Source organism: Cataglyphis hispanica, chromosome 1 (assembly GCF_021464435.1).
Source record: "Cataglyphis hispanica isolate Lineage 1 chromosome 1, ULB_Chis1_1.0, whole genome shotgun sequence".
NCBI classification, from domain to species: domain Eukaryota; kingdom Metazoa; phylum Arthropoda; class Insecta; order Hymenoptera; family Formicidae; genus Cataglyphis; species Cataglyphis hispanica.
In genome coordinates, this window is record NC_065954.1 from 11270966 (window position 1) to 11295587 (window position 24622).

Sequence of the window (24622 nt, forward strand, 5' to 3'; positions counted from 1 at the left end):
GATTACAACACACATATCTTTCTATCTTGCAAGTCCGAGATCCTGTAACATTTTTCAATAATTAATGATATTATTGTTCTTCCTAAAAAATAGACTTGTATATAAAATAATTAGCTTGAATATACGAGAATTGATGAAGAACTTTAGTTTTTACTTGTTTGTGCGTTGTTTTTCTTCTCCAATGCTACATAGTTGAAAAATTTGTATTAAATTTAACAAATATCACATGTTCCAAACAGTCACACATAAATTTTTGTGCTAATCTAACATAATATGAATATGTTAAATAGTGACACTAATATTATGTTAATATTTTAACAGAAATATAAACTATAAAATAATTTGAAATAAATTTTGTGTAAAATCAACATATTTTTAATGATAAAATTAATTTAGAACAAAATTATTGACGGTCTATAATCACTCTCACTTCTGTTATAGAAATTCAACATATTTTTCTTGAATTTTAACAGATAAATCTTGTCACTAATAATATGGATCATATTTATCGTGTAAAATTAAAGATATGTGCACATACTTATTACTTTTATTTTTTTCAATTGTTTTAATAATTTAATATTCGAGTTCAATTAACACAACAGCAATATGTTAAATTAACACATGAATGTGTTAAATATTTAATACCAAAATTTTAACTGGCATATTTTTTAAGAAAACAAAGTTTCTAACTGTATTCTAACTCGATTATCGCATGCGGACTATTTCTACAGATATAGATTTAATTCGCTTCGCAACACAAAGAGATAAGGCAGTTACTGCAGAGAATCGCTCGTGCTGATCGATACGAAATATTGATGTTGATATGCTAGATTTGACTTGCGTGCACCGATGCGGTAAACGATAGGCGAGAGATGAACGCGCGTTTGTGGAAAGCCGCATAAAACGGAGGCGCCATACCGTCTGAGCTTAACGCTCGATAAAATTACGTTATACATTACATGCAAACTTCATTTTTTTTCGCTCGCACTTTCTCAGCGCTCCCTTCGTTCTCTTTCTAATCAAACTTCACATATCGCGAAGGTCATTAGCGAAACTGTGTCACGATATCGTGACAGACTCATTTTGCATAGCGAAATGAGGAAAGAAAATGGTTGCTATTCTTGAAAGAAATTTTGTATCAAAAATATATATTTTTTTTAATCATCGAGAAAGATCAGATAGATCTTGCTTATTGAAAGGATGAGAAGTCGGAAATTCACGAGACTGTACATTTATATTTGCGGGAGTTGTAAAAGGTTTTATAGAATTTTTAGAGAAAATGTATACTACGATATATTATAGAAAATATATTGCTTACAAAAGTTTACGACTCTGAGGCACCAGTTGTCTCTAAAGGTCCACCGGAAATTGTTCTCAGAATTGATCTGCGCGATCATAAATATCGACGACACTAATAAATGAACTCTCATATGTCTCACAGCCGCCTATCGGATTGCAATTGAAAAGACAAAGGATAAAAAAAGCTACACTGCATGCTAGATATTGTCGATCATTTTAATCGAGCGCATAAAACGTGGATAGTGTTGTCGACCTAGTTGAAAAACTTTGCATAGGCTATCAGCCGCAATGCATACACCTAATTTCACATCTGCATCAAGCAACTGGAAATTATTTTGCTTTTAGCCTACTTTACTTTTTGCTACAGTTTCTTTACAATTTTATCGTCATATATTTGATTACTTTGGAAACTTTCTTCTGAAAAGAACGACGTCTAGCTGCCAGTTCAATACTTGATACAATCCAGATTTATCAAGAGTAAAAATTTATAAAAATCAAAATTTTATTTGAGTACTCTTGTAAGCTGTTAGAATTTGCTACTAGAATGGGCTTGAATTTTATAGAATAAAAAAAATAATAGATACCGTTGTTTCACTCAAGAACTTTGTACAAATCGTGAATTTACGTAGTCGTTTGACGTGCCGGAAATTTCGAAAAATTGCAGCCGCAAGTCGCTATCTCTGAAAATCATTCCGCAACATCCTCCTCTTTAAATGTCTTCGCGGCATATAATGACGTCAACTGCGGTAAGCGTCAGCGCACATTGAATCTCGACGACGCGCAGTCGCGGCGACGCGGATCGATGCACGTCTTTGCGAGGGTTCCATATCACACGAGGAAGCCAGGATAGAATATGCGCGCGGGTGGTGGACTCGTCCTGCGGTAAAAAGGAGAGACTTCCCTTGCGGTAAAAAGGAGAGACTTTGCTTACGTGGAATCCTGACGTGGGACCGATGATACAAATGTGCGCTTGCATCTCCACATAGGACGAGCTTCGATGAGCTTGCGAGAAATCCAAAGATCAGTGCTAAGTGCTAACACGTATTATTCAAGAAGAAGAGCGAAAACTGTGCTACATCGAGCTTGCCATGTAATAACGGAATGTTGCGACGACGTGAATAGTTTTGTACGCGTTGAATTCTGCAAAATGTAGGAACCTAGTGCGGGCGAGAAACACAACCAAACTCGCGGCTCTTGGTGGTTGAAAATCTCTGAGAATCCGCCCCTATTGATGGTGTCATCTGTCTCTTTAAAGGTAATTTCTACTCTCCGTCTAGAAGCACGCGTCGCGGATCTTATCAATAAGAGTTTCTTATATAACAGTCTGAAATAAATACATGGCTTGATTGGAAAATTTTTATTTGGCATATCGTATCAGAATGTTAAAGAACTCGAGAACGGATCATTTTTATAAATGCTGATGCAAAATATCAAGGATCTCCGATTGATTTATAGACTCTTTTAAATCATCGTCGGTTTCATTTCAACCAAGCGAATATAAATATCATGTTTATTCGACGTAATACATCAGTCAAACACTTTCGCCCGCATAAGATGAACAAGCGCGAGTAGAGAAACGATCGATTTGTGACCGATTGAGTAATCAATCCAACCGAAGCAGGATGCCGAAACCAGTGCCGGTGGAGAACCTGGTGATACCGCCGCAGGATAGCCGCATCTGCGGTACGATCTGCATCTGCCAAATGACCTTGGTGCTGTCCTCGGTCGCGTTGGTGTACCTCACAGTCGCGATCTACATGCCATGGGGACGGGCGTACCAATCGGGCATCAGCGAGATACCCGCGATGTGCACGACGATTCGCGCGGTGAACGCTGACAATTGCGATTGGGGCAGCTGCGGCGAGTGGTGTCTGTCCAAGACATCCGGGCCGTGTGCGCAGATTCATGTGAATCTACGTAGAAACGGCTCGAGGATCCTGTTGGCGAACTGTACGAACACGACGAACAAAACGTGCTACGGCATCGATCAGGAGAATGCGAAACGTTACAAATGCATCGCGGACGAGTGCCGTAATCTCACTGGCACCTTCAATTGCTCCGCGGGCACCTGTATCAATATCACCGACGCTTTCGAGTGTATGTTCCACGACACCGATCCGCCACTAAAGTGTTCCGGTCGTCGCGGCAAGATCACCTGCATTGATATAGACGGTCTGTTTAACTGTAATCGCGGTACCTGCGAGCGCATACGTACTCCATACAATTGCGACCGCAGATGCGTCGATATCCCGACCAGGAACAAGAATATGATCCTCATGAGCGGCGACAAGGTGTATCTAAGCCAATGCGAGCGAGCGATAGACGTGCCAACCAATCGAGAGATTTGGCACGAGGATCGCGGTGACGTCATGATGGCATCTTGCTATGGGATCTACAATTCCACGATGGGTGTAGAGGCAGTGGATTGCATCAACGGCTCCGTGCTGGAGAAGGATCTGCTGACCGATTTGACCAATTTCACGTACCTGTCCTACCTGAATATATATGCCACGAAACCTCTCGACAGTCAGGTTGCGCCGCCGGAACACACTTTGATCATCGCCAATGAAAGCCGATTGCTTATCAATCTCGAGGGATGTGTGAACACGCTTCGGGACGAGTGCAAGGAATTTCTTCATAGGTATGGGAAGGATGGATCCGATCATAACGCTCGCGCCAGATTCCCGTGTTACTACGCGGAGGACAACACCGGCATTGTCGTGTCACGCTTCGATCTCGAAACGACCTATAAAGAGTTCTTAATCGCCTTATTGCTGCCGAGTATCCTGTTCATCATCAGCTGTCTCACTCTGATCTTCTGTCAGAGGACAGTCGTCGTCGGGGACGACGCTAAAATGAGATTCAAGGGCAAGCCCGGCACGCTGGTCTCGATAGAGAGGAGCGCGTCGGGTAACTTAGGGGATGCTGGCGGAGGAGATTCTGTTATGGCGCTCTGAGATCCGTCACGTAAGAAATATTTCAGTTCGGCAGAAAATGATCGCGGTCTTGAGGCATGGCTGATTATATCGCTGCATTTTCGGCCTTCCAAATTACAAAAAAAAAAAAAATAAAGACTAATTTCTTGTAATTCGGATCAATATTTCGCCGATCTAATTAATTGTAGAATCGTGACTTTTATTACCAAAGTACAACAGTTGTTTTGCGATCGTCGTTCTGTGATTATAATTACTTTTACATTATAATTAAATCTTTGTCATTGTAGCAATTTCTCTTAGTTTATAAATTTAAATCATATACATATACATATATATATATATATATATATATATATATATATATATATATAAGTAGCATGGCATGATATAAAGAGATATTGTAATTTTAATAAAATATAAATTATAGACTTAAAGAATAAGTACGTTGAATTTTTCTTTTTTTCCAATGCTGCATTCTTATAAAATCTTTTCTTTAATTTTTTGATCTTAAGAAGATGTATGTGTGTGTGTGTGTGTGTGTGTAAATAAGCTTTGAATATTTTGTAGAATGTTTCAAAATAAGAGGCACGTATTTTTTTCTTTAATACTTATTCAATATATTCTTGTTCATATTCAATTTAGTTTCACGAATCACTAGAACTATAAGATATATAAAATATATAAAAACAAATCTTGAATAAAAATATCATGATATTGACAAGAAAATTCATAAAAATATGGAGATGTTTTTTTAATCTGGATTGAAATTTTTTGTTTGTAAATTACTCTTAAATCGACATATTGTTATTATTTATTGAATGAAAAATCTATAATACAATAGATATAAAGATTATGTGTTTTCTTCTTCTATTTCCTGTTATTCTACAAAATTCAAAGTTTATTAAAATCGGGAAAAGAAATCTGCAAACACTGTTCCTCGAGACAATTACGGTCATTGTTGTCGCAATATATATTTCTAATGTTGTGTTAACAGGCATTCCCCTCCTGGAGGAGAGTCCGGCTCGTCAGTCGATATTCTCCCTGCGCGGGCATTATTGAGGTGTGGGGAGGGGGGGAACGCGTGATCAAAAAAAAATTCTCATCTTGCAATTTGTAAAGCAAAAAAGCCACACGTGCACATTCCTGCAAAGATATCAAGAAAACTGAGCGAAAAAACGGAGGAACGTTTACAAAGAACAAAAAAATATTGAGATCAAGAAGAATTTATTTATTCGCACTGTCCGCACCAAATATTTGAAGAACGCACATGCATGCTTATGTGACATGAAGAGGCAACATCACGACATCGAACGTATAATTCGGCACAATTCTCTCGTTGAAAAGGACATAATCGCTGAAAAGACAAGGAGATTTTGGCATCTTTTACACATTTGTAGTCTTTTAAGAAGTTCCCCTTTTCTGATTGATTTGACCAATAGCCAAGAGTGACTACCAAGGGATGCGCCTTGCCGATGGATGATCGACTCGAGACGAGCTCTCAATAACTTGCTTACTTAATTATTCAATTTGTAACCATTAGAAGTACACGAATAGACATACGAATAATATCCAATAATATCGGTGCAAATCGGCCTACATAAGCTCGAAGATTTTCTTCATATCAAGAATCGTTATATTCGAAGTTTAGAATTTTTCAAATTGACTCAATTTTTATATTTATAAGTCCTACTTTATTAAACAAAGTTGATTTTTAATTTCGATTAATAGTTATTCGATTATCATACTTTATCAAAGTTTACATATCTCGAATATTTTTCGATTGTATCTTAAGTCTCAAACGATTCTCTTCAACATCGCAGATCACTCAATTAGTTTGTGTTGCAGATATAATATTCTATTCTTTGTTATCTCAGCGAGTCAAGGAAAATTATTTCCATTTCCACTGTAACCGTCAGACAAGAAAGATTTATGACGCGAATCAAGATGCGGTAAGATTATAAAAGCACACTCTAATACGCGTTTCAATCGGGCCACGTGAATCGTGGTTGTCCGCATCCTGCCAAGTATCTTCAAGTGTCACGAGTAGGGCCCACAAGTGGCCCACAAAAGCCGCAACCATTGAGTCCGATGAATCGACAGTGATAATGGGCGTCCAGGTGGAGGAATCCAAGATCGGCGCCATGATCGAGAAGGCCAAGTTTTACACTTCCGTCTGTCTAGGCACCACGGCGATTCTTTCGGTTTTCGCCTTCCTGTTTCTGATACCGTTCGTCGTCGAGCCGGCGATATCGACCATACTAGCAGATTTTTCGCCGCATGCGGTCGCTTGCGTGACGACGAGTCACGTTTACGCGGAGGGCCTCAAGAACTGCTCGTGGGCGAGTTGCAGGGAAGGTGAGTCCCCGACTTCTTCCGCGGAATCTCTTTCTCTTGATATCAAAACATAATATCGGCGATGTCATTGCAATCCGTAGGTTGCACCAGTGCCGCGATTCGTTGTCATCAGATTAAGGTCAACTATACCCGACTCCCGTACGAGGAGTTCGTGGCAAAGCCGCTGGGCTCGGTGCCCTGGGACGTCGCCGACACCGAATTCTTCGTGAACACGGAAGGTTGCGGTTACCCGCCCACGGTCAACTGTTCCGCTTTCGCGAAGAAATACGCCTACGAAAATACGGGAAAGATATTTCCCTGCTACTACAGCAGAACGCATCCAGAAACGGTTGTTGCAAGGTACGATCAATAAAGTGAGATAGTTAGGAGATTCAAACTCGTTGAAGTGTCCTTGAATAAGCAATCGTGCATAATTGGCAGTGATCATATACATATATAGATATGTATGAACATCGATTTCTGATTAGCCCAAAGCATAGCGCGCTATCTTATATCCGCAGATATTCGTGGGATGAAAATCTCAGGCACTTGGTGTTGGCCTTGATCGTACCCACAGTGCTCTTCGTCGTGACGCTTGGCGTGCTATGTTACTGGTATTGTCCGCCGATGGGTAAAACTTGCGGCGGACCGAGTCGCAATCTCATCGACAAGTATGCTAGAAAGGAAGAGTAAGTGTATGTATGCAGCGCCCGATTGTGATTAGCAGAAATCGTATTTTTCACAGAATTATTTTTGAAGTTTTAGTTGGACGACGATCGAAATATAAATATAAATATAAATCAAAAATATCAAGCATCGATAAATTTCTTGAATATTTATTTCATTCTTTTAAATTATATTAATTTAAAAGAGTAATTTAATTAAATTTTAAAAATATTTTTTTCTTCATTTTTGACACTCAAACATTTTTTTTATTTATAAGATTCAAATTGTCAAAGTAAGTGCTTTATATATATTTATTTTATATGTCTCTTATATTTCTCTTTGTAATATCATTCTGGCTTTTACAGCATCTTGGCAGAGGACGAATTCGAGGAAGACGAAGAGGAATACTGACTGCTACCAAGGGCTCACCCCCCGGCACGGGAGTGATGCCAGCGAAATAATTTCCGAATGACTCCAGCGTACTTTACCTTATAAATTTAAGCGATCGAGAATTAGCGTTTTTTAGAAGAAACAAAAATTTGCGAAAAACGAGACAAATGTGTCTCGCTTCTTACGAGTTAAAACTATGCTTCTAACGCTACATCCGACTTATTTTGTTCTTTAAATCTGCTCTGGATCATGCTTTCAATAAATGAAACGTACATCTAGGTTCATGCTAATAATATAAAAATATTTTTCTCTTTCTCTCTCTCTTTCTCTTTCTCGACATTACGATTGTGCACTGAAATTAGTTGTATGCACTTATTCGATATAAAGATAACGTTGGATTTACATAAATAATAATCAGCAAAAATAAAAAGTAACAAAGACCATCATTCGTAAAGAATCGCTCGACGCGAGTCTTTACGAAGATTAGACCTTAAATTTATGATGTAAAGTAGGCCGTGGATGTGAGAGCACGGACTTTTCAATCATCTATCAGTATTCGAAGAGGTATCTATAGTTCGAAACACATGGCAGTGCCATAATGCATTAATGAGAAGGAAATATTACGTTATAAATTGCAAATTAATTCAACTGATAATATCAATATCGAATGCTAATGTCTGGTAAATTATGCAACGGCATATATTCTGTATATATTCTGAAATTTTGTAGAAATCAACGACGGGCTTCCGTGTGTTTCGACCTTAACCGTGATAGAGGCGCGCCTTCCTATTTACGTGATAATTTAAGCAAAAGGATAGTTTTTAAACGGCACAGATTTTAGGTTTTTTTACAGCAGCAGCATCGGGTTTAGACTAAGTTATATGGCCGTGAATTTACGACTGAAGTCACGTAAGCTGCCCTTTCGCGAAATATCGATGGAAGCAGTGCGAGCTTGCGGCTCGGCGCAATTCACTAAGAAAACGGATTCAAATGCGGATTTTGATCGAGCTAATCGCGTTGCTCACTAAATCATTATCGTCATATTTTCGAAATTACTATTTAATCGTCCCTTTTTTTATTCGAATTAGCATAAGTTTTTTCCTATTTTGCGATTGTTTTTTTAAATAGACAAGCTATTTTTGTATACTTTTTAATTATCTAATATAATAATAAGAGAAATGCATAGCAATTATAATATTATAAGACAATTATAATATTTCAAAAGTTAAAAATTAAATTCTCGTAATTATCTTTTTGAGTAACAGGAAAAAAACAAAATTTTGATAACGTATATATATATATATATATATATATATATATATATATATATATATGTATAAAAATTCCATCAAAGGAAAGCAATTCATTCTTGATATTACTACTGATATTTGAAAAAATAATATTACGTGATGTATCAAACTTGTGAATATTCTATGAAAGAAAGAGCAAGTGACGCGATTCGCCTTCAAAATCCGCTTCCGCACCAAGAAACGTAAATTAAGGCTAGATCGTAAGCTAAGTCTGTTAATATTACCGATCGTAATACAATCGCGAAATCGATATAAGAGTTGTTATGAATTTTGTACGCGGATGCAAAAGTCACGTCGTGGATTCTAATTAGAGAAAACATATATAAGTCTATGAAAGAGAGAATACGCGCGTGTTATATAATTAATGCATAAAAAAAACGCACTTGAGAACGCTGGCATATATTGTGCGTATAGTTTATAGTCGCACATAGAAGTATAAAAAAGAACTTTTGATTTGCAAGGAAACGCGAATTACGTTCCATAAGTTACGAAACGACGTTGTTCACTATTGAATTCTTATAAATCAGTAATAATTAAAAATTAAATTAAAAATTATAAATAAACTAATGTAGATAATAAAAGTTATTTTTAATTTTGATTGATGACTAAATACTAAAGACAGTATGAGTATGTATTAGATAATTGAATTTATTCGAGTTATAATGAATGAAGAAATTAATAATTACTGTATTTAATTAGTTTATATTTCTCAAAATGTGTTTCTCGGTTTTTTGTCAGTTGAATTATTTTGTAATTATTTTGAAAAATGCCACGGATGTATTATATGTTTTAATAACGTTCGTTTCTAAACATATGGAAAGCATGTCGTAACCCTTTACATCTAGTATGGTTGTGAATCCTTACTCGGCCTTACTCTAGGTGTCCTTCATGTCAGAAGTTGCTCCCCTGAGGCAGCAGCTTCTCGTGGACCCCGCGATTTGGCACTCATTCCCCACTCAAAGCTTGCTAATTTCTATTATGACTGATCATTTGATCGTCTACGAATCGCGGATGTCCATCGATTTCATCCCGTATTAACTTAACGCAATTTCGCCCAATTCAATTCTCTTTCATTGTCAGACAATATGAATAACTTTAAAAATGCGAATATTAAATTTGAATCATGTGTGATATATTTGGATGATATTAAAAAAAAATCAAAATTAAAGACCAGATAATTTTAGATGAATATTACGAAATATTTGAATCATCATCGGAGCATCGAAACATAAAAATAATCGAAAGTCTCCTCCTTGTCTTCTCATACATTCTTTTTTGCGACGACTCTTGCTCAAAGATGCTCACAATCAACGAAACGACGGCGCAAATCAAATTCACGTGTATCTGCTTGTATCGCGCTTTTCGCAAATCGCAAAAATTGCAATCCAGTTTGCCGTCAAGTCATCGCAAGATTTTTCATCTTCAGTTAGAATTAGAACTCTTGTGTGATATTAAAATTCAAGCTTTCAAGCGAAACACTAAGAAAGCTTTTACGCGGACAATCTAGAAACGGTGATTCGCGTATAGTCACAACACGTATATCGGTTCTAGTGCCAATTAAATTCGCTAGCCCGACTAGCCAATTGCAATCGTCGTAGACAGCATTTTGATAGAATATTGCGAGAGAAGATTATGTATTATACAGAGACTGGGGATCTCAAGCAGATATGGCTCTTTTTATTAGATTACTTATGCATGGTTTTGTTTTATGAAGAACTTGAAACAAAAAATCAAAATCTCTAAAACTTTTTGTAATCTTCCAATATTTAGATAAATTTTCGATTAAATTTTGTTTTAAATAAAAAATGTGAAAATTGATTTCAATGTGAAAAGAAGTGTATAAGCGCACATATTTATATTATGAAAGTATTCCGCGAGTAAATACGTACAATTTGTAAAATACTATTCTGAAAAAAAATTTTCACAAAGTTTATTAATCGTAAATTATGTATAAAAAGATTTAAAAAGTGCGAATATTTGTTTAAGATCCCTCTGTAGATAGGTGAACAAATTCTAATGTAATTCAGATAATTTATATGCAAGAATGAAAAATGTAGCGTAAAAATTATTCAAGCGAATTTTAACTGACAAGTAATTTAATCCAGCACGAGTTGAATAATAAAACAAGATATTACAAATTCTATTTCCATACACGATATATAGCTATTATATTCGATCTGAAAGTAACGATCGAGCCAATCGAGCGCTGTTTGGCTTTAATCGATTCGAAACGCGTGCATGCAAACATATTATATGATAATTATCTTTACATATTATATGTCCTCTCTCGTAATGTTATTTGACTATTGTAATAGTACTCGCTTACTACAGAAATTTATATCATGCCGACATTATTTCCTTCTCTTTTTTCCTTATATGCAAAAAAGATCTATAATATATTAATATATGAATAAAGAAATATATATATATATATATATATATATATATATATATATATATATATATATTTTCGTCGAAATGCTTCCTTTCTCTCTACTCAGAAGTTTCAAATCGTTCACCGTTTCATACGCGAAACTATCATAAATATATATATTATACAAAATACATACATATATATATATATATATGTATATGTATTTATGTATATACGGTATATATAAGCCGTGCTCATTCTGCGATAAACAAACGGACTATTGTAAATAAGAGATATTGTACAACTTCGTTTAAAATATATAAAAATATCGTTTTCTGTTAATAGTGACGATTTTTTCTACTTGTAATTTCCCTGATGCTATTTTTCGAGAGATAAAAAACTTTTATTTCACATTGTCAGTAAATTGAATTAAATTTAAGAAAAAAAATAAATTTTATGTTAATACATTATATTTCTTTTGCTTCTCATCATTTCTTCGTATTTTTCGTAGTATTTATGTAAATTTTTGAAAAATGTAATAATAAATAAATAAATATATATATATATATATATATATATATATATATATATATTTAAATTATTACAAAATTGCTTAAGAAACAAAATTATTTCATTTAAACGAATAGTTTCAAAGAGCAAGAAGTGTGATTTGCCGACAAATTATTATAAAATTAAATAATAATAAAATTCAGTCGTGTTACATGTGCCGAGTCTCAACTATGACATTACATGGAAAATCCTCACATGTATTATGCGAGGATTACATAGCACTAAACAAAGACATTTGACCTTTGGCTCAAGGTCATAGGTGTAATCTAACAGAACTAAAACTCCGCCCTACTGAGCTGATATCGAGGGGATGAATCTAAATCGATAAAATAGATACCGACTGACTTTGTGTTTTATAAAGCACTATACTTATAATTTATGATATATGATGGAAATGGTTTCACATTTCATAATATAAAATTGATTGGATATTCCATTTGCTGATAATGGTGCAATTTTGAATATAAAATAAGATAATCTAAACAAGATGAATAATATTACGAAATAAACACAAAGTAAAATAATGCAAAATGATAAATATCAATTTATCGTATGTCATATAATAAAAATAAATAATTTTCTTCTTTTGATTTTAAGCAAGAAACTATATAGAAGGATCTGTGATCGCATAATGATATTCTTATAATTTTTTATACGTATATTTTATATAAAAATGTACTAAATTACATTAATTATTTTAAGTATAATTAAATCATTCTTTAATACTGTAAAATAAAAAACTGTTGTTTACAAATTTGAAACAAAGATTGCAAAATTTTATAGAGCTCTTCATCATAAACAGTTACTTTTTTACGTTCACATTCAAAAAGTTTTGCGACTCACTGCCCTATCATAGGATGAGGCAAGTTTATAAACTTGCGGTTCAACGGTTCCATTCTGGCATTCCACCATGGAAGAGATTCCCACCCCCATGAAAAGAATGCTATACTACGGCGCAAGCTCCGTGCGAGAGAGCTTGCGAGTCTCACCACCGACTGGCAGACTTGTTTTCAAACAGTGGTCGAAGCTGGTTGACGGCATGGCTACTTCGTGTATGTACGCGTGAACGCGACTCTTTTCTTCGAGATGAGAAAATTGCGACGAAGAAATTATCGTGCGAATCATGGACGGAAATTCTTGTAAAATTGTTGTTCAGCCTCGATGACCCAAACTCGAATTAATCGCGCATACGTGAAATTAATCTTCGCGATTAAATGACATATGATTGGTTCTTGCGATCAAATATTATTTGTGTAATTATCAACAAAGTGTAAATTTTTCAGTGAAATGTGAGGTGAATAGAAAAAACGATGTACGTTATTGTATGGAAGCGAGTCGCGGAGAAAATATCGTGGATTCTCTTTCTATCCTGATTTGAAAAATTCATCGAATAAAATCTTGAAACATGCAACAATTTTTAGAACATTTTACAAAAGGATATATTTAATAAAAACACAAAGAAGTTACAGCAAATCTGTCTGACTGTTTTCTCACAAGATAAGGATCGCCGAAATTTTGCGGAAGAATTATCGTCTTCTTATACAAGAAGAAGAAAGCATAATTATTTATCATTAACTGCTTAAAATTAATCGAGCGGAAAAATCTTTCTATTTGAAACAGTATTTAATGTCTTTGAAAAGCTGAAACATTCAACAAGCTCAAAGGTAAAGCAGTTTTGATTTGATTGGGAATTTGTTTCGCACGAGTAGTAAGTACTTGCGTTTAGTCAGGCACATTGCAGTGTTATAAATCTCGCAAAAGAAACCGAAGTTCTTCTCGACAAATTCAGCTTGACAAACAATAATTTTTCAAAAATTATATTTCCTAATTGTTTTTGTCACTGTCAATAGTTTTTACTTCGTAAAAGAAAAAGAAGATCATAATCAATTTTATGAAAAAAAGAAAAAACTTGGGAGATATAATCAAGACATGCACGCGCGCGATAAATCATTCCTAGGGGATGACAGATGCGGTTAAATAGCATGCCTATTGTTTAGCGACGTTCCAGGAACAAGAATCTCAAAGGTATTACTGACAAGCTAATCGTTTAGCCCAAGGTTATTCGCAAATGGAACAATCATTAAGGGCTTCATCGTACTATCGTAAATACCCTCCAGACAAGCATCTCTCTTTCTCTCTCTCTTTCTCTGTCTTATACCGAGATCGATTTTCTCTTTATGAATTTAGGATCGTAACATTTTCCTGTGTATGAATAATAATGTGGACATTATTTTAAAAATGTACCGAAGAAAATTTTATATAAGCAAGAAAATAAAAAACATCTGGAAATATTAATTTCAAGAATGTATCAGTTTAAAGCATCAGTATATTAACTACAATCGACGATATGCCAACAAGAACTCGGCAACAATATAAAGAACGATAGAGATGAAATGTTAACGATGTCATTTCCGATGTTAATGGCAAGCGTAAAATTTTATGTAAGCAAGAAAATCTCTAGAATCGATAGTGTCTTTTTTTTATAAAGATCATTAAACGGTCGCTCACGGCTAATGAAGTTACGTATAATACGTGGTAATTGTCTTAAGTGCATCGGGTGATCGAGCGTGTTTAACAAAAGAATAGGGAGGGTCCGTGTCGTGTAAACATGGGAAAAGGCCTCTTTGCCGTTATACATTTCGTCCTATCGACGAACGGCTAATCGCGCCAGCTTAAATCAACGTAGGTCATCCCAGTCCAAAAAGTGGGGCAACCCTTCACGATTCAGTAGAATCGTGACTCACGTGTCTGATGAGTCTTATATCCGACGAATCTACAGCGATATTATTCATGTTAAAAACCATCAACGAAATTCAACAAAATCAATTAAGTTTCACGAAGCTTGTGTATCGTGGAAGCAATTACAAATCGCTGATTTGATATTGATCGATTTTAGCGATTTTTTATCAGCGCTTCAATTTTTATCGTTTCGGAGAACCGGAAAATAATAGGTTCGAAGTTCAAGGACCATCCCGATCGCGCCTTATGACGAAATGACATGACGATCGTGCGTTCCGACGCATGTTTCTGCTCATAGGCAGCAAAATCATTTAATCGATAGAAGAATCGTGACACGTATATACGCACTTGTCGACCGACTTTATGAACTTCGCTCTCTAAACGGAGATATACGGGAAAAGTAAGCACAGAGATCCATAACGAAATATTTTGCTCGCTGCATTCTGAATTTCTGGCAAATAATATTTTGTCGCGAGAACTATATATAATATATAATATATTATATAATTAATAATATTTTGTCGAAGCTACTATGAATGATCAATTCTTAAGCACGAAACACTTCACTGATCTTTCAACTTGTTGTTCTCCTCGGACGAGACGGCGATTAATCTTTTACAAAGGTACTATAGCCGCACGCTCTACGATAATAATGAAATGTCGACATGAAGTCGCCTAGCTTTTTATATCATGTGCTTGCAGAAAGAGAAAGAGAGAGAGAGAGAGAGAGAGAGAGAGAGAGAAAGAGATATATAATACATGCAATATTCGACTTTATGAAGACGGGACTGTCAAATTCAAAGAGAATTAATTCTCGAAAGTTATAATACGTTGATAAGAGGATAAAGATTAAAATTTCAGTGGAATAATTCTTCGACAAGTTTGCGTTGATAATATTTCTGTGAACGCGGAGGGAATTAAAATTTGCACGAAAAATACAACACAGAGAATTTTAAAACGGCACAGATATATTTGGATAAATCTAAATCACAAAGTGCACACGATGGGCCGGAAACAGAAGCGCCGCCTGATACCGGAACAGGACCGCAGGATTTGCGGCAGCATATGCTTCTTCCAGTTTACCTTTGTCATCAGTTGCGTGGCCTTGGTTTATCTCAGCGTGGCGATCTACGCGCCGTCGTACAAGTAAAGAGTCACACAATTCGTCATTTACGTTAAAAATTTTTATTTTCATTATAATTGAATATATCAAATCCATTTTTTTTTTTCAAATTTATTTAAATGATTATCTCATAATCTAAAAGATTTGTTTTCCCGCAAAGTCTCCATAAAAATAACGTTATTCAACGAGGAAAGTTATTCAAGATAAATTATAATCGGTCGTTATCCTTTCCCCTCAAGAATTTTATTTGAGATGAAGCTGTAAAAAGAAATGTTCGTAACTACCTTTCTACAAGACCGTTCATGTTGCGTTAACGACGGCGGCGTAATTAATTTTAGAGCTTTTCACGTCGGCATCGAGCCGGAACCGGTGATGTGCCAAACCGTTAATGCCACGATGGTGAACAATTGTGCCTGGGCGAGTTGCGGCGAATGGTGCTTGACGAAAACCAGCGGCTTTTGTGCTCAGCTTCACGCGACCGTCAGACGTAATGGCACCGACGTGCTTTTCGAAAACTGCACCAAGTTTGACACAATCGCATGCCCTCAGGTGCGTACAGTGATGTTTCAACAATTCTGCTCGGAAAAGTGTGGTACAGTCGTATCGACTATGCCACAAAGAATCCTAAATAAATATATATCACGTATATAAAAAAAAAATACTGTTAAAATATGTGGAAAAAATAAAAATATGTAATTTCAAATTTTTTTATACCGAATATACATATGTAATGAAGTAATATGTAATACGAGAAAGCATTTTGCACTTAAAATATTTATATGTATTGTATTTGAAATTCTCTTCTTATATGGAGCAAGAATATAAACAAGATTTATGAATTTTTTTGATTCTTTAAAAAAAAAAAAAAAATAAAAAAATAACAAATATACTATCGAAAAGGGAGAAGAGCTTTTCAATAAAATTTATTTATTTCAACATTAAAATTGTTAGTTTAGTTTACTAATCCACTTGTTTTTACACCACAAATACATTAAAAAAAAGAATTGTTAATTATGCAAATTTGTTTATACATAAATATTGATTTAAATATTAGTTTAAATTAGTAATCTGTTTGTTCTTAAAAAAAATTGTAAAACTGTTTTAAAATTAACAAAATGTGAGGAGGAAATATTAGGGCTTTGCGTAATCTCCGCAAATTAAAAACATTTACGAAATCTTATATTACATTAAAGTTTTACGATCCTGCGCTCGGTTTCCATTAGTTTCTATTAAACGCAAACGATTGCAATCTCGAATAATTACGCAATCAACTTGAAAATCCTTCGCGAATCTTTCTCAGAAAGGACAATCAGACATGCTTCTCTCTCTGGCCATAATCCATTGCCATCTCCCTGAAAACTTCTTCCACTTGACGAGATACGAGAGCTTTCTTTTTGGCAGGGACGCCACCGTTTATTCTTCCAATTTCGATCACTTTATTTCCACAACACATTTCCAACCGACCTCGATTATTCAGCTCCCACACGAACGACCACTCTCTTGTGGGTGTTTCCATTTCATGGCGATATTACATTTTTACCGAAGATCGTGAGAGTGTTCAATTCCATCGGCGCGTCAAACGTCGAGACAGGATGGAGAAAAAAATTTAAATTGCATCTGAATAAAATATGCCCGCTGTATTATTAGAAATTATTTTCATTACGAATTCCTAACGTTCGCAGCTTTTATTAAACTCGAAACAGCAAACTTGCTTTATACATTGAAACTACCCCTTAGAGATCAATTCCTCGTTCTCTTTGACTTTATCCTCGATAACATTGACATTTCCCACAATTTATCATTAAAATATAATGCCGGTGTTGTATGTCACCTCGACAAAATTACCGGGACAAGCAGAGGTATGTAAAATAGCTACATTATTTGCAAATGTACATATACAAAAGAATTTCTCTTTCGCATTTTACCCGTAATATCATATTTGCAGATAAAATATAATTTTATTTATCAAAGATCAGGTAGAGCCCGCATTTCGTAATAAATATTGAAATATTTCTGTTACGATTTACAAGAAGAAAAAATTAATTTTTAAACGGATCAATGTTCATATGATATATCTATCATATTTTTATAATATAAATTTTACGAATTTCGCAGAATTTAATCTCGCGCCTACACAAATCTACCCGCAAATGTAAATTCTTTAATTTATATATAAAAAGTTTTTTGCATTTTTTCGAAAATTATATAAAAAAAAAATTGCATCTGGTTTTTGTCTTTAACTTGACCTTGCGTTTCTACCTCATTTCATATTCTTATCCTCACCGATATATAACGGTCCATCAACCATCGCATCGATTATATAGTCAACAGTGGATGCTTCAAGCCCGTGAGAGAAGATAAACTTCTTATAATACAAAGAAAAAATGTCATTATAAAATTTATTGCATAAAATATGCATACGATGATAAATCATAATATCATTTGCAAGAGAGATCTTAAAAAATTAAAAAATAAAACTCTTTCTTCACTACTTGCGAGTAATATCATTTATTTTCTCATTGCTAATATATAATTATTTATGACTATAATCCGTTATGGAGATGCTGTTGAAGAAGCTTATCAAGAGTGATGGAGATGCGCGATATGACGTAAATTTTCGCCGGCGTAATAACGGATACATCATTAAGGACAGTCCTTCGCTCTGTCAACAATGTTCGTAGTTAGAAAGTTTATTCGCAAACGACTTTACAAACAAGATTATATTCTGCAAAATTCATGAAATTTAAATTGATAGAATAATATGATATATTAATTTTGCTTTCGTGAATCGTTTTACAATATTTTAATGTTTAGTTTAATTAAACACGTAGGTGATGTTATTTGAGAATATCTCCGTATCCAGAACATAATTAAAATGCATGTCACGAGTGTTCTGTTAATTTGTTTCTAACTTGATGCGACATATTTGATCCCGAAAAGGTTTTGTTGACGTTCCTGAGAGTCGAAAGGTTTCGAGTTATCGCGCGTAAAGCAGCTAAAAATAGTCGGTATTCATTATCACAAGCTAATGTCAAACAACGAGAGCAAGAAATTATCCTCGAGGGAGTGCCCTACCAAGAATATGAATATTTAGGCGAATGGCATCATAATATATGCCGACTACTAATATTTTACCAACACAAACTCGAAACATTCTAAAAGTAATGGGATTCAATTACTGCGTATGATTAGAGTATATACGGCCTAGTTTTGTGCAATTATATTGACGAACTTGTATAAACAGCGAGGGCGTAATTAAATATCCATACGCAGTATATACTTTCATATAGGATGTTCCTCGTGCATTCTGTTAGGAGGAGAATAATTTCGTAATAGAATTACACGTATAAGCACTAGAAAAATAATAAATGTTAATTAACTTTTCTGTAGCAATTGTGTAACGAAAAAACAAAATTATCGCATTAATAATGAGATATTTTAGATAGAGATTTCGCCTTTTAATTAAAATTAATTCCAGGGTCAGTTCTCATATACACTATCCTTATCATTTACAAAATTTTAAAGTCATCTGTTTATATATATAATTTTAATTGCAAAGTGAAGAATTGTGACAGAATAAATTTGAGATTACATTTCTATCAAAATTCATTAGCTTTCATACATTAATATCATGTAGTTAAATTCGTAATTAATAATGAGATTCAGTAAATGTGATAAAAATGAGAAATGTCAATAGGTAAATATGGGGAGCATGAAGAGATACAACTGCAACAACGGCAGCGAGTGCAGTATGTTGACGGGCGTGTTCAACTGCAGCCTGGGACATTGTTCGAACATGAGCGAGCTGATGCTCTGTCATGTTAAGGCCGACGGTGTCGTCATCGACAGCGAGAAGGACAATATGAAGCTGAACGGTTTCTTTAGCTGTCAGAACTCTAGATGCACGAAGATCAAGAGCGCCTTCAGCTGCGACAGATACTGTCCAAACATCTCCACCAGCGATAACAACGTTTATCTGATGCAGGACAACAGCATCATCTCCGCGAGATGTTCCCGCGGAATGGCCTTAAATAGAGCAAACGGTAGTTTACCTGGTACCAGACTGGACGAGCCCGTCGAGATGTGGAATGAGCAAAACGGCAGCATCATCGCCAGCTGTTTCGCCGTTACGAAGAATGAAAACGTCATCAGGTAATGACGAATAATAGTGATATAGTCAAATTTTATCACGACATAAACTTCTCCGTTAAAATTTTTTATTGAGAGAGAAAAAAATTTTGTTATATCAGATTGCCTGCGCATAGTTATAAGCTAAAGAATATCATCAACATGCATGAGATTAGTTGATCATAAAAAGAAATATCAATCTTTTTATTTGTTTATTGCAAATATAAACATATTCAAGTGCAATATCAATTTTTAAATGCTACGCATTAAATTTATTTTAATCTTAAAAAGTTTTCATGTCCCAATTAATATTGGATTTCTCCCTCATATCTAAATTTGATAACATGTATCATATTTGAGTATTTTGAATGTACGTAGAAGATGAAGAGAGAGTCAATGAAACACGAGAGCTTCGAGAATCAAATTGCTGCTGATAGATAAAAGTGGAGTCTAGATAATTGAAAGGAAAAAATACTTTTGCCATTCTTTTTCTCATCAAAAAAAGATTTATAGCGTTGCCGCACAGATATTGATCAATCGGACCTTGACATTTCTTGTCTATAGAACAAAAATAGAATTGCATTCGAATTATATATATACTTATTTTCTTTTTTCTTATTTTATCAATTGTACAATTTAACATATGTCATTATTATTATCATCACCACAATAAATATTTACTAGATACATATTTATAGGATTATATTTCTGATAAAATTTCAATATATATTTATATACCTGTATATTAGGATTTATAACGAACACAATTTCATTCGTTACTCGCAAGTTATAGTTCAACCGAAAGATGAAGTGAGAAAGAATAAGAAATGAGAAAATATTAGGGTGAATCACAGACTCGGCTGCTGGATCAATGGTTGCTATGGAAATACCCTATACTGTCGTGTAAGAAGCGAAAATGTGGAGAAATGATACGTGTTCCTTTAATAAAAATAATTGGTTCTGATACGGTCTAAATATAATTAAATCCAATCTCCTTTTAAGAAGTCCACATATACAGCATGGACATTCATTTTTTACATTCCAATATACTCAAATTTTTTCATTATAAAGATATACATATACGAATTGCGTTAGTAAATAATATACACGGAAAATTAACAAAAAAAAAAAATGATGTGCAATTATCTTTGCAAGTGTTACGCAAGATATGCCTATCGAAGCACGTTATTTTCATGTAACGGGTATCGATAAATCATTGATACGCATTATAGCGTTACTGCCTTTGTTTACCTTCACAGAACGGAGGATTGCGTGAACGGCACTTTGTTGAACGAGATCAAGGTTCCCCAACCGTCCATTAATTTCACGAGCTTCTTGAAAATCTACGAGAAAAGCTTGCAGTATCCGGCGGATCCTACAAACGCCTATGTCCCGACGCAAAAATCTCTGACGATCTATAATACCTCACGATTATACATCAATCTCGAGCGTTGCGTCAACACTCTGAAAGGCGAGTGCAGACAATTTCTCCTCACCCATGGACGAGATGGTGACAATCAGACCGCGCAGAGCAGATATCCTTGCTATTATAATAAGGTAAGAAATTTTCCGTCTAAAGATTTGATGAATTTGCTCTATCGATATTTTCTTTATTATCAATTAAAAATTTTTTATTAAAATAAAGGCTATTTTAATATAAAAAAATGTATGAGAACAAGTCTATTTTTGAATAATTTTTCTTGAAAAAAAAAAAAAAAAACAATTCATTGTGAAAGATAAGTTAAAGAAAAATGCGATATATGACAACGTGAAATTGTTCACAAAAAATTATTCGAACATTGATTCTCATCCTAGATTGTAAAACATTAACATCTTATGTTTGCAATTATGAATTACGCGGATATATTGTCCAGAACAATTCATTCTTCGTGGTGGCGCGTTTCGATCTGAAAAAAACGCGAATGGAACTGCTGATCGCTATAATCGTGCCGGCTGGACTCTTCGTCATCAGCGTAATCGCTCTAATTATCATTTCGCGATCGGTGAAGGTGGGAGATGACGCCAAAATGCGATGCAGATATTGCGTCGACAAGCAAGAGGTCGAGGACGAAGATGAGGGACTCATGGAGGCAACGTCCTCCGCCACTCAAAGCCAGGCTAATGAAAATGAAATCAGAAGTTTGTCCCTTTAGCAGTATGCGCCACTCGGTATAGGCGCTACGCTAGATTATGAAAGGCTGCCACTGATCGACATGGATGAGGCTGAGGATTCCTTTTAGAAGAGAAACGATATCCGGCTTTTAAAGGTTCGTCGTGTTGAATAGATTCATCCCTATCGTGGGAGAAATAAACTTTGAAAGTAAAATCTCCAAGTGCGAGATGAATTAAGTTCTCAGACGGACATTAACGTCGTCTTCCGTAATGAAGTGTAATTAATTTTTCTATAATTACAATTGTCACTGATAATGTATATGCAATGGTACGAATAATATGTGATTGCGACGTTATGTTCGAAATGGAGTTAAATGATCTCTCTGCCAATGCAATTCATCGAAAGTAACTCGTTCTGGGGGGTCCAAGTTAATTATATTGAACTTCTTAGAGTTATACAATAGATCGGTCAAATAAATATATATGTATATGTAAAAATATATATTTATACGCTCACTGTTGCCTTCAATGTATCGCTAAGCTTTGTTTGCGCGCAAAACAAAGTGATTGAAACTGATTGATATTAATCGCTGATACATTAATGTAAGATTTTGCCTCCAAATACATCAAGGGAACATTAAGGGAATAAAATAAATATATAATATAGAAAATTATAGTATAATTATTTAATGCCGTCGTGTTTCAATAAATGACATGTGCAATGACAAGAATCAGGTGACGTTCAACAACTGTTCCCCGCGATACTGTATGAATAAAGTAAAAAATCAATAATTTAATCAACGAAGACAAAATAAAAGGAGAAATAAATAAATAAACGCCGAAATATATTTAAGTTAAATAAATAAATAAAATTAACTAAAAAAAAAAATTAATGTAAAATGAACAAGCTTCTTTAATGTACAAAATAGATTTAGGTCAATGACGACTCGTTTAATTCGCTTATCAACGAACATGCGCATTTATATCTTTTTTACATCCATTTATCGTGCTACTGTAGTTAATTGTAGAGAATCGTAATTAGATATTTCTGATAGTGCTGGTGAAAACATTTTATGTAATTTCCTGTTTCTGAATTGATTAATATCGATGAAAATTTCCGAGTATTATATGACTGCCTAAATTAATTGTACAGTACATTATATATCACATAATTGCGATGTATATTGTGCGTAAATATCTGTATTTTGCGATGTAAATATATACATGTGCTTTTAGAAAGTGAAACATTTATATATCCACTGTAATCGATGTTACTGAAGTTCTCGTGCTAGTTTCGTATTAACGTATGTTTCAAGTCAAAACTGATTTGCCGTATAATGAACATTTAAAGTATTTAAAATTAATAAAATTAACATAAATATATTAATTAAAAATATAAACTTTAAAAATAATTTTTTAAAAAACTTTGTTTCTAAATGATTGCTATGATTCATATTTTTATTTTCAACAAAAAATTATCCTACTCTTAATAAAATAAATAAATAATCTTTCTTTAGATTAAATAATTAGTCAATTTTATATATATTATATATATATATATATATATATATATATTATATATATAAACCATAAGTTTGATTTAATCTATTATTTATTCTAAATTATTCTAATTATAAAAACAATATATTATTTATTGGCTAATCGACACAAAAAAATATTCTAATTTTTAGAAACAATTTATAAGAAAAAACTGATAAGGATGCATAAATACACTCACACATTCAACTAAATATTTATATATTCGCTTTGAAAACAGGCGATAAATAAATATAATCTCACGCGAGCGCAAATATATACACATGGACACGCAAGGACAGTAGCTAGAAATAATCAGGATAGAAGAAATAAAGACTTTGTAACGCCACTGTACTCTATGTGCCTTCTTCCGCTTTCAATGGAGCCAATAAAGTGTACCTATCAATATCTTCGAATGCTATAACCAGCGAGAGACAAAAAATCTCTCATTTCCGGAAATGAACACTGCAGTTATGCAGTATATCTGTTATTTCTATTCTAATAGAAAAATAAAGATTTTCCGGAATATAAATGAAAATTGTATTTGATGTATGTTTTTATTATCTAAGAATCATTATATAACCAGTAACATACAAGAAAATCATTTATCTATAATATATAAATAATCAATATTTTACTTTATCAATTCAAAATAAATAAAAAGATAAATGATTGGAATTGTTAATGAATCCATGGGATAATGTTTTTTAAGAGACAACGACTACAAAGATACAATCCGAGATGATTAATCATTGATAAATGAGTATGCAAATGACAAACAATTGTGCATATGATTGATTATGTATTTCGATGTAGAGAAAAAGAGAATAATCCTCTTTATATAAAATTATAATTAATATAATATAGAATGTATAAAATCTAGTATATATAATTATATGTTTGCCTTTATGTCAACATATTTGTGACATATATGTATGTGTAAAACAATATTTCTCATCTCTTTTTTATTTAATAATAAAGTTTCTTTATTGTACATGCAATTTATCGCACCCTCTCTTTCACATAATATTCTAATTACTTTCCATCAAAAGCATAATAATTAATTCGCACTCTTGAAAATTACATCTAAATAATTTACAATAAA

The 24622-nt window shown here is 34.0% G+C and overlaps 4 protein-coding genes across 5 annotated transcripts in view; 3 read left to right on the forward strand and 1 right to left on the reverse strand.

Moving 5' to 3' along the window:
- LOC126850848 (cilia- and flagella-associated protein 298) overlaps positions 1-24622 on the reverse strand; it is a 52714-nt gene that overhangs the window by 21911 nt on the left and 6181 nt on the right. The window lies entirely within an intron of this gene.
- Positions 2133-5354, forward strand: LOC126850687 (uncharacterized). Its single transcript, XM_050593936.1, has 2 exons — positions 2133-4266; positions 5230-5354. Exon 1 carries the CDS (start codon positions 2922-2924, stop codon positions 4254-4256), a length of 1335 nt encoding a protein of 444 aa, XP_050449893.1. The 5' UTR covers positions 2133-2921; the 3' UTR covers positions 4257-4266; positions 5230-5354.
- On the forward strand, positions 6331-8884 carry LOC126851125 (protein tipE). 2 transcript variants are annotated; one of them, XM_050594778.1, is made up of 4 exons: positions 6331-6590; positions 6671-6929; positions 7091-7264; positions 7601-8884. In XM_050594778.1, the coding sequence occupies exons 1-3, from the start codon at positions 6341-6343 to the stop codon at positions 7260-7262; spliced, it is 681 nt and encodes a 226-aa protein (XP_050450735.1). In that variant the 5' UTR covers positions 6331-6340; the 3' UTR covers positions 7263-7264; positions 7601-8884. The 2 variants fall into 2 exon arrangements, with proteins under 2 accessions (XP_050450735.1, XP_050450725.1); XM_050594768.1 differs by having other exon boundaries at positions 7091-7258; positions 7601-8882.
- Positions 13846-23308, forward strand: LOC126850636 (uncharacterized). Its single transcript, XM_050593831.1, has 5 exons — positions 13846-15764; positions 16080-16290; positions 19439-19893; positions 21129-21426; positions 21744-23308. The coding sequence occupies exons 1-5, from the start codon at positions 15622-15624 to the stop codon at positions 22020-22022; spliced, it is 1386 nt and encodes a 461-aa protein (XP_050449788.1). The 5' UTR covers positions 13846-15621; the 3' UTR covers positions 22023-23308.